Source organism: Mauremys reevesii, linkage group 13, assembly GCF_016161935.1.
Source record: "Mauremys reevesii isolate NIE-2019 linkage group 13, ASM1616193v1, whole genome shotgun sequence".
In the NCBI taxonomy this organism is placed as follows: domain Eukaryota; kingdom Metazoa; phylum Chordata; order Testudines; family Geoemydidae; genus Mauremys; species Mauremys reevesii.
This window is the reverse complement of record NC_052635.1, coordinates 39995601-40007169: the sequence shown is the minus strand read 5'-3', so window position 1 is coordinate 40007169 and position 11569 is coordinate 39995601. Positions and strand designations below refer to the sequence as shown.

The 11569-nt window shown below is 45.4% G+C and overlaps 1 protein-coding gene across 1 annotated transcript in view; it reads right to left on the bottom strand.

Annotated features, from left to right (window-relative positions):
• Positions 1–324: 324 nt before the first annotated feature.
• Positions 325–11569, bottom strand: part of CDH26 (cadherin 26) — a 34781-nt gene continuing 23536 nt past the window's right edge. The window contains exons 10-18 of the mRNA XM_039498251.1: positions 11087–11229; positions 9275–9508; positions 8353–8574; positions 4891–5021; positions 4412–4489; positions 2965–3033; positions 2746–2799; positions 1369–1455; positions 325–658 (exon numbers count right to left, since the gene is read on the bottom strand). Of these exons, the coding sequence (XP_039354185.1) occupies positions 467–658; positions 1369–1455; positions 2746–2799; positions 2965–3033; positions 4412–4489; positions 4891–5021; positions 8353–8574; positions 9275–9508; positions 11087–11229 (1210 nt within the window). The 3' untranslated portion in view covers positions 325–466. The remainder of the gene's footprint in view (positions 659–1368; positions 1456–2745; positions 2800–2964; positions 3034–4411; positions 4490–4890; positions 5022–8352; positions 8575–9274; positions 9509–11086; positions 11230–11569) is intronic.

The window sequence follows — 11569 nt, the reverse complement described above, 5'->3', positions numbered from 1 at the left end:
GGGGGGAAAGGGGGCCGCTACCGCTGGCTGGTAGAAATGAGAGTCTGTGTCAGATTAGTTTGAGAGAGAGTCTGAAAAGAAACACAGCCAAAAGGAAACATTAAAGGAAAGTCCTGAGCCTTTGGTCAGAAAGGGGAGACCCACTGACTGCAGGTGGCTAGAGATGCTTGATGCCTAGGGCCTGTCCAGACTGGACCTGCACTTCCGTCTCTTCAGCTCAGAGAGCTGGAGTAACTGTTCTAAAAGAAAGAGCTCTCTGCTGACATCTAAGGGCCTGTCTAGCCAGGCAGAGAACCCAAAGGGGAGCGACCCAGCATCAAGTTTACATACAACTCTGGGGACATTCCCTGTAGGAGAGAGCCACCAAAGGTCAGCAGATGTTTGTGCTTGGGTCGAGTCTCTTCCAAACCTGTTTGGGAAGGTCCCCACCATTCCATTGTTCCTATGGGAGTGGCTGTGACTGAAGTCATTTCTGGCAGATTTCACCCAGAGCAGTGAACTTTGGTCCCAGGGCGTCCAAGAAATCCTTGGGCAGTTCATCGTCGTCAATGAGCAGGGACCTGAAGGAGCTGCTTCTCTCTAGCTTTCCCTCCTCGGCATAGATGCGAGGTTGGTAAGTGACTATGTCCTCCTCCAGGTTGCTGAGGTGATAGAGCTTCTGAGGAAGGGAAAGAGAACAAATAAGAAAACAAAATCTCCCTGGAGACTCCATCTCTCACATCCCTTTAGAAGCCAGTGGGATTCATTGTAAGTAGCAGGTTAGCAAGAAGTCCCAGGGTGATACTGTAAGAAATACTAGTCACTCCCACCCAACCAGCCAGCCCCTTTAAAGCACATCAGCTACACCAAAGAGTGCCCCGGGAGCAGCGCTGCAATACAGTAGCACAGGGAAGCTGTCAGAAGAAATACAAAAAGCATGAAAAATTACAAGTTTCCCAGCCAACACAGAACGGAAAGAGCAAGGAACCTGGCTTTACCCGTGCACCTGCAATGGGAAGCACTTCAGCACCCAGTGCCTGTCCAGAAAGGAAAAGGTGCACATGTGACGGACACACAAGTGTCCAGGTAACTTGTAGGTAACCAGAATGGCACAGCAAGAAGTGCTGGAGACACAAAATCTTCAGCAAAGGCTCAGAGATCGTTGTAAGTGACCCCTCCTCACACTCCCCCAGATTGTGTATCTTGCTCTCAGCCAGGGGTTCGGATTCTGCTGCGAGTTAATGCCTGTTTTACACACCCTAGCCCCTTTTCCCATTCCTGGAAGGTGTGTCTCTCCTATGAACAGCTGGAAAGTTCCCAGGGCAAACCGTGTTCCATAGCCAGGACGCACTGACAATACTGAGGAGTTCAAAACCAGCTATTCCCTACCTGATTCAACATTTCACCCACTGTTTGTACAATCATAGTGAGGGGTCTTCTGTGGAGTGTCTCCACGCATCTGGAATTGTTGACCCCCTGAAAGAGAGACATAGCATTGGACCTCAGCAAGGCCATAGCCCTCCATCAAGATTTTACAAGTGTCATTCTGGTTTGAACAAATTCCTCAGCATTCATTGTATGTTATAGCCATTTCTCCTGTGCATGTGTAACCCACACACCTCTTGGGTGTGGTGTTCTGTCCCATCTGGTGGCACCAAGACCACTTAGAGAGAGAGGTAAAAATGAGTCTGCTATATAGCCTTCACTAACAGCCAGTTGGCTTTTAGCTCATGCGGTAGAGGCTCATGCACTAAGCTCCAGAGGTCCCCACTTCGATCCTGCCTGCCGAGAACGAGGATCTGTCGGCGTTACAAGTGGGGCCTTGTCTGGGATTTCAACTGGGAAGACTCTAATGCTCAGGACACGCTTCCTCAGCTAGGGGAAGTATGTAACCTACACACCTCCTGGGTGTGGTGTTCTGTCCCATCTAGGGGTACTGAGACCACTTAGGCCTGGCCTACACTAAGGGGGGGGGGTCGAACTAAGGTACGCAAGTTCAGCTTCGCGAATAGTGTAGCTGAACTTGAACTACCTTAGTTCGAAGTACTCACCCGTCCAGACGCCGCGGGATCGAAGGCCGCGGCTCCCCCGTCGACTCCGCCACCGCCGTTCGCGGTGGTAGAGTTCCGGAGTCGACGGGAGCGCGTTCGGAGTTCGATATATTGCGTCTAGATTAGACGTGATATATCGAACTCCGAGAAGTCGAACGCTAGCCGCCGACCCGGACGGTAAGTATAGACGTACCCTTAGAGAGAGGTAAAAATGAGTCTGCCCTACAGCCTTCACTAACAGTCAGTTGGCTTTTAGCTCATGCAGCAGAGGCTCATGCACTAAGCTCCAGAGGTCCCTGGTTCAATCCTGCTCACCAACAACCGGGGTCTGTAGGCATTACATGTGTCTTATCTATTTAGATTGCAAGCTCACTGGGCAGGGACCATCTGCTACTCTGTTTGCACAGTGCCTAGCACGATGGGCCCCAGTCTTGGTTAGGCCTTTGGGACGATCATAAACATGGTGATCATAATAATTCACTGCATTCCTTTCAGTTAAAGGCACCAAAGGCAGGACCTGATCCCGCCAATATTTACTCACACAAGTAGTCCTTACTTGCAAAGGCCTAGTGTTTTAAGTGAGGCTTACTGACTCAGGGTTATGCTATGAAAGTAAAGGTGTTATGTTCTGCATTTTTTTCTAACCTGTCCCCAGACAGAGATAGTTTGTGGAGCCCATTAGTGAGCATAACACAGTGAAAGGCATTCTACTTACGTGGGAACTGTGGTTGTCACTTACTGGTCTGGCCTGGACCGTTCTACTGGCACCCTTTAAAAAATAAACACAGGGAACTGTTGTATGATTCCAGGAAAGTTATTAGGGGTTAATAAAACCCACCACAGTTAACCTCTCATCCCTTCTGCCATTCACTCCCCCTCATCCACCTCCCCCGCCCCCCCCAATACTCTATGCTAGTTTGTAGAGTTTACTTACACATAGATCTTGGTCATAGTGTCCTCGACTGGATCTAAGGGAGGCAGATGGTGCCATTCCATTTACATCCTACAATGACAAACAACAAGCTCACATCACTAAAATACCTGGCTGGATAGTTAAGAGTCTTGTAAGGGGAAATAGTTTTATTCTGAATGGAGACTCAGCTTGAGAAATGTCAGCCTCAGAAAACGATAAGTGACGAAGCACAGTGCTCAGAATGGCAGTGCAATTTCATTTTACTTACAGGGTTATTATTTTCAAATAGGGCTGTCTTATGTTGTTCTTTTCACTGTGGTTCATGTCACAGGCCGTGTGTTAGGCACATCTGTGACGTTGGCAGACCAGGTGCCAGCTCATGCCAAAGTCCCAGGTCAATTAACTTGTGTATTAGTATTGACCAAAGTAATTGTTAAATATATAAGAATGTATTTGGTGTTTAAGCATCATGAAAAAGGGATGTTACATGCATTTTTTTAACTTATCTGTATCCTGTTATAATGTAATTGCAAACATTTACATTGTAAATACCACTGTAACTAACTAACCCTTCAAAGAAGCCTTGTGGAATGCTAATGAAGGACTTTAACAGAAAAGTGCTAATTTCAAATCCAGTGGTCATAGTATGTGATGACCGGAGGTCAATGACTCAAAAATTAATTCCTCACTCACTGTCGGAGGAAAAGCCCAAATGGATAGAGACACTGTCAGCTTGTTTTCTGTCAGGAGATGGATTCAAGGAAAGACCCTTGATCTCTGGACTGTTTGGACTCTTACAGAGAAGTGTACCTGATGCAAAGCAGAGATCCCCAGAGACAATCTGAGAAGACTTTTGGGAAACTGACAGTGTGGTTTAGTTTACTATAGAATTGGCTGCCAGTGTTATCTTTGGTGTAAGATCTGGAGTACCAATTGATATGGGGTAAGTGACTGGTCTCTTGGGACTGGGAGCAACCTGATGTGGTCTGTTTTTGATTTGTGACCTTTTATCACAAAGTCCAGTTTGTCTGGGTGGCAAGATAGGCTGGAGAATCTACAGGGACTGTCTGTGACTCCATGGTAAGACGGATATAGCAATCCAGGGGTTCACATTTGTTACTGATTTGGTGAAATCTAAATGTAGACCATACTACCAGCTTGGGGTGACTGCCCTGTTTTCCGACAGTCTGCCCTGAGGTAGGCTCTCAAAAGTTGTGAGCTACTCCAGACAGCATGATAATATCTCAGTGGTTTGAGCATTAGCCTGCTAAACGCAGGGCTCTGAGTTTAATCCTTGAGGGGGCCGTTTAGGGAACTGGGTCAAAAATCAGTCTGGGGATTGGTCCTGCCTTGAGCAGGGGGTTGGACTAGATGACCTCCTGAGATCCCTTCCAATTCTAATATCTACTTAGGGTGTTAAAAAGGGACCACTCCATTTACACGAATATATAAACAAACGAGTGGTTACCTCAGACATTTGTTTTCCTTTTCTGACTTCTGCATATGTAGAGAGTTGGCTAGCATAATCCAAAACATCAGGCATAACCTGCAGAGGGCAGAGATGAAGACATGCATTCATTAAATGTACAGAACAAAGGACTATTAATCCCTATTGGCTCCTAACCAATATTTTGCAACCCCTGCCCTTCATGTCATTTGTTATTTCCCTGTTCTCACTAAACAGGCAGGTATCACACGGTAAGTAGAGACGGAGGAGCCACTCAAATCTTTCCTCAGCAAAGTGCCAGGTCTGCCTTGTTAATACATTCCAACGGGATGAGGAGTCCAAGAAGAAGGTTACCCAGAAAACCATTGGAATGGCAGAGGATGCATCAGAGTTAGTCCCCATTACCTGGATAACCCAATACCATACAGCAGGTCATTTTCCTGCCACATTCTGCTGAGAAAGGGAGGAGTGAGAAAGTGGATATATGCTCGATTGCCCACCTGACACAAAACGTTTCCACACTCTTCATTATACTTGATTAAAGTCTGGCTGCCTTCTTCAAAAGGGAGATGGGCTTGGCTTTTCCTCTTTTCAGACCCAAATGAACACCGCAGCAGAAGACAGCCTGCCACTGAAACAGGAAAAGAATGACCAGAACTGCTACTGACACCTCACAGCCTTTCAAAGCAGCCCCGCTGGCACCTCACTGAGCTCTATGAATGTAGAGGTCAGATTTCATATCATTCATTAATTCATGTTTCAGACATAGGAAACATCAGACTGGTCTATACCAGTGGTCCAGCTAGCACAACATTCTGTCACTGAAAATGGCCAGCTCCAGCTGTTTCAAAGGAAGGTGTGAGAAACCCCGCAACAGACAATTGTGGAGTAACCTTCCTCTATGGGAAATTTCTGTCTAATCAACTCTCCAACACCACCTACTATGAAGAACTCAAAGAAGACCCCACACCACAGGAATTTAAGGATATCATCAAATCCTTCCCCCAGACAACTCCAAGAGAAACTCTACAAACTCATCCCCCAAGAACCCACCACTGGGACCTTCTACGTGCTTCCCAAGATACAAACAAGGGAACCCAGGCAGACACATTATATCTGGCAACGGTACTCTCAGTGAAGGAATATTCGGACTCCTAGAAACCATCTTCAAATCAGTCACCACACAAAAAGACTTCCTTTAAGACACAATCAACCCACAAACTCCAGAACATCAACAATTTCCCTCAGGACATTATCTTTGCCACCATGGATGTCACTTCTTTATACACCAACATCCCACACAATGACAGCATCACTGCCTGCCTCAAATATTTACAAGATGCTGGACAAGACTCAGATCTCCACCCTGAACACATTGCCAAACTCATCCATTTCATCCTGACTCATAACAACTTTACATTCAACAATAAACATTTTGTTCAAACCATGGGAACAGCCATGGGTACTAGCATGGCTCCCCAATATGCCATCCTCTTCATGGGCCACTTGAAGAATTTCTGGACAAATGCACCAGAAAACCACTGATAAACTTAAGATATGTCTATAATATTTTCATCCTGTGGATAGATGACCTAAAATCCCTCATAGATTTCCACCACAACTTCAACAGGCACCATCTGTCCATTAAATTCTCTTTGGAAAACTCCCACTCTAGCATCAACTTCCTGGACACCAGTTTCAACGAAGGAACCCTACAGACAACTATGTACAAGAAACCCACAGATCACCACATTTACCTCCACAAATCTAGCAACCACCTCAAACACACCAAGAAAGTTATCTACAGCCAGGCACTCAGATACCACAGAATATGCTCTAAGGAGAAAGTCCAAGATATACACCTTAGTGCACTGAAAACTGCCTTTACCAAACAAGAACACTCCACCAGAGAAGTGGATCACATCATGGTACCAGCCCTGAGAGAATCTACTTCAATACAGAAATAAAACACCACCTGCCCCCACACCCCTCCCTGTCACCTACCACCCCTTACTGGAACCCATAAGAGGCATCATCAAATAAATACAACCCATGCTCAGTGGGAACTCATCCTGAAAGAAATCTTTCCTGAATGCCTTCTGCTGGCCTTCAAACAATCCCCCAGCCTCTCCAAGCTCATCATCAGAAGCAAGCTCCTCACCGACTAGGACACACCAACTCACAGCTGCACCAGACCCTGCCAAAACAGATGCAAAACCTGCAGACATATCTCCACTGCTGCAAAGATCAACCCCTACTTCCATTGCTATCATAATACATTGTATACCTCATTTGGTGCACTAACATGCCCAATTATAACTATGTGAATGAAACCAACAATCACTACCATCTCGAATGAACTCACACAGGAAAATAAGACAAAAAACACCCTATCACCTGTGGGTGAACACTTTTCACAAAGTGATCATGCTATATCTAACCTCTGTCCTCATCCTCAAAAGAAACCTTCACAACACCATCAAAAGACAAGTCCGGGAGCTTACATTCATAACATTGCTAGACACTAAAAATCATGGATTAAATAGAGACACTGGATTATGGTTTATTAAAACAATCTATAACCCACCAACAAAACCTACCCCACTCCAGCTTCCCCTTTTTCCTTTCCCCCAGTGATGGGAGGTCCCTTGAAATCTGTGTTAGGCTAAACGATCTGTTCCACCTTGTGCTGAGTGTCACAGCTAAATACGTTTCCTAGACCTCAAGAAGAGTTCTGTGTAAGCTCGAAAGTTCAGCTCTTTCACCAACAGAAGTTGGCCCAACAAGAGATATTGTTTCTCTAATATCCTGGGACTGACAGGGCTACAACACTGCATATCTATTCCCAATCAGTTAGGGCTTGGCTAATGCCAAAAGTTTTAGCCTTATACATTTTAACTTCATCCAGGAATCTTCTCACTATCCTTATAAGTGCCTACATTCTACTCAAATTTTCTGTCTTCCTACAGAACTCTTCTTGGCCTCAACGATATTGTTCTAAGGAACATGCGACTAATGTTGGCATGTGGCCATGAGTTCCACAGGTTAACTACATGCTGTAAAAGAGAGAATTCCCTTTTATCCATTTCAAGTGTCCTGCCTTTCCATTTCATTGGAGGTCATACAAGAAAGGGTCAGCAGGAGCGTGACATACATTTCACACTCCGCCTTATCTCATCTCCTTTCTAAAATACGCCGCCCTGAGCTTTTCATTTTCTCCTCAGATGGAAGACTTCCCAGGACTGTTCATTTCCACTGCTCATCTCTGGACCCTTTCTGTTTTCATTATACTTTTGAGACAAACACACTGTTCCAGATGAAAGTGTCCCAGCTCACCGTGGGATGCCATTGTAGAACTGACAGTGTTACTTTCTAACCCACTCTTCATACAGCCTAATGTTGCTTTTTCGATCATGACTGCACGCTGAGCACAGGTTTCCACTGAGTTCTCCACAATAAAGCCCAGGCCCTTCTGAGACGCTACAGCTAATTTAGAATGTCCCTCACCCCTCTCAAATATAGATGGGTCATTTAAATAATCCCTTCCAAGGTCCATTACCCTTCATTTGTCAGCACTGGATATCATCTGCCATTGTGCCGCACATCATGGCATCTGCCAAATAATTTAACAGACTGTTCTCTTGGTTGCTGGAGATGAAAAGACTGCGGTAGTCATTACAAGAGCACAACTATGGCTCCCATTGCACGACGAAGGTGGCTCCAGAATATAATAAGGCAACAGATCATCTGCTTAGACCACTGAATGGTGGTGACACAAAAGAGCAGTTATTTAGTTCCACCTCTATAGCACTCAGACATATTCAGAGAGTCAAATGGCCATTTTACTGCCACTTGTTCCCTCTAAAGGCAGGTACTACATGCCACATATTAATAGGTTGCAGCTCCCATCTTATAGCCAGGTGATGAGTAAGTGAGGGGTAAATTTTAGAAGGGTATCTTACCGAGAAGCAACAGGAGGGCTGCCGAAATCACAGCAATGGCGCCACCTCCAAGGCTAAATTGCACGGAGTTCGGATCTTCACACGCGCGTCCATCTGGGCAACGGCAGAGCCTCACAGACAGAGTCTGCTTCATAGAGAATCCCTGCCTGTCCAGAATTAGGAGAGGCACCAAATACTTTCCATGTGGGAGGTTTCTCAACATTAAAAGTTCAACTGAGTCACCTAAAAGAAGAAAGGCAAGAACTCCTGAGCTGCATGTAAAAAGCAATAAACAGCCTGAAAGCACAGTGTTGATGGAGGAGGGAGGGGCTTTTTTTCCCCATTTTGAGCCCTTCTGAGTTATACAAACTGAGTGGGGAAATTGATTGGAAGCACAAAGGGACAGAATGTCCGTGAGGTTAGATTCACAATCTGGTGTTTAATTTGCACACACCGCTACCCAGACAGTGTGTGCAAAGTGGATAACTGTATGTGCCAGTGTTTTAGTGCCTGCCTGTACCTGATAACTGTGTCCATTAAAATAGATCTATCACCTTCCAATATGTGTAATGCCTTCAGTTCCATAGTAACTGTGTCGATAATCCCAACAGAAAACCGTTTCTTGCCATATGTGAGATTTGAGGCCTCAAAGCAGAAGGCTGAATGGTGCAAAATCCTATTGAGCCTGTAATCATGGACAATTGTATTAAAAGACATCTAAGCGGATTCTGACTTCCAGAGTTACTCCAGTGTAACTCTGGAGTGACTCCACTGGAGTGAGAGTGGACTTACTCTGAATCTACTCCGAGGTGGGAGTGCAGAACTTAAAACCCTGAAGTGATAATAAATAACAGATGGTAAACATGACTATGCCTGTGTGAAACAGTGACAGGATGACAAAGTGAGCAGGGGTTTCACAGAGTGTGTGGGAGGAAGAACTTACCAAAACTCTTTCCTAATCTCCAGTTTTGCTTTATACTTTTTGAATCATCAGCGAGTTTAAATGTAAAAGGACTGGCATATGGATGGGAGTCATTATCCTCCGCCTTTATGATGAGAGGAGTCAGTCTTGCTTTGTCACAAACTTCAAAGAAACGTGTGACTAATGTTGGCATGTGGTCATTGATGTCAGACAGGTAAAGCAGAATGGTGCCAGTGCCTGTCTGCGGTGGGACACCTAGGTGGAGAAAACAGAGGTTGGCCAAGATATTGGCAAGAGGCAACAATCTGGCATGATTCCCCTGCCCATTCATTTCCTATTAGTCCCTAAGTTAATACATTAGCAAGATGTAAGGACATTAGGATTTTCTGTACTGATCCTCCATTCAGATTCATAGTCAATCATTTCAGAGTGTGTCTTTTACCTGAGAATATGCTTTATTAGTAATAATCAATTAGCCAGTAATAATTAACCCTTGATACTACTGTCAATTAGATACATATCATCATCCCCTATTCCAAATGGGTTAGCTGAGGGTATGTCTACACTACCCACAGCATCGGCAGGCAGCGATCCATCCAGCAAGGATCGATTTATCATGTCTTGTCTAGACACAATAAATCGACCCCCGAGCCGTCTCCCATCGACTCCTGTACTCCAGAGCCACTAGAGATGCAAGCAGAATCGACGGGGGAGCGGCAGCAGTCGACTCACCGTGGTGAAGACACCACAGTAAATCGATCTCAGTATGTCGACTTCAGCTACATTATTTACGTAGCTGAAGTTGCATAACTTAGATCAATTCCCCACCCCCAGTGTAGACCAGGGCTGAGATACCAAGGAGTTAGATGCATTTCCAAAGGGCACACAGCAAGGTCACAGCCAGGACTAGAACCTCGTCCTCCCTCTCATTCCCCCGTCTCCTGCCCCAATTATGAGATCACAGAAGGAAGTACAAAAGGAAGGTGGATGGTCCAGTACTTGGGACACCAGGGTTCAATTCTCTGCTCTGCCATAGATTTCTAGTGTGAGCTTGGGCAAGTCAGTCCATCTCTGTGCCTCAGTTCCCAGCAGTGCATGAGGGATTGTAGCACTGCCCTACCCATGTAATCCATCATCTGTACTGCAGCTAATTAGTGTCTGGGTAAAATCAGAGGTGTCGATTGAGACCTGCAATGCCCCACCTCTCCCCCTACAAGCTCCCAACACAGCTGCAATCATCTGAGGTGATGAGCTGACAGCACCCTTATCTGCTAAGTGAGGCTAGTAGCAGGCCCTTCCCACTGAGGGAGGCTTCCACTTGTCACACTCCTTGGTCCTCTAGAGCTCATATCTGGTGAACTTCAGGGCACAGTACAAGTCTGGCCTGTTTTCCCAAGCGCTCACTTGAGGCACTGATTAGGAGACAGAGTGGAGCCCATTTTACAGCAGGAAGGGTTTAAGCGGGAGGCTGTTGGGAAATTTGTTTTCTTTGAATGTTTATTTGCTAGATTGTGATGCTAGTTGTGCCTTTATACTTCACACGTGTGCCTGGAGAATTTGACAGGTGTCACTGAAAATCTGATCTTCTGAACAAATACGCAAATGAGCAGCATTCTGGATACAAAACAAGCAGGGAGTCCTGAAAAAAAAGACTTATTAGCAGCAAGTGAAGACTTTATTCACCGTGCAATCGACTCAAGTATCCCCACTCTTCCTCAACGGAAACTATTTTTTCCAGTAACAGGAGCTGTTATTCCTCTCTACAGTGATGCTAATGCTCACAGCACATACTCAGAAATGGTCTCATTTGCTACCATCTGAGCAGAAACTTACCATCATCTATGGCATGAATAATGATGGGGTAAACACTGTCGTTCACATAGGGGGATTCCCGATCAAGTTCTTTCATGGCAGTAATAACGCCAGAGTTCTCATCAACAGTCACCCACCCTGCTGGATCATGAACTACTTTGTATCTGAACAAAACAAGACAAAAAACCCAAGGCCACGCAATTATTTAAATGTCTTAGGCACTCAAATACAAGTTCCATTACATCTCCTGGTATCTTTTTAAGCCTCAGATATTTCCACTCTGGGACTTCACTTTGTTTAGTGTTTCTTGTGATGAAAAGTGATGAGGTAGCTTCACTAGGGACTGAATTTTCTTTATCGGCTGAAACATTTGCAGTGTAGCTAGTGGCAATGCAAGGGTTCCCCACACCAGTGCTAATATGCCTCGCCCAGAGCCTGGAGGAACCACTGTTAAGGGTGAGAGGATGATTTAGTTTCCATTCCAGTTCAAGAAGGAGGAAGTCA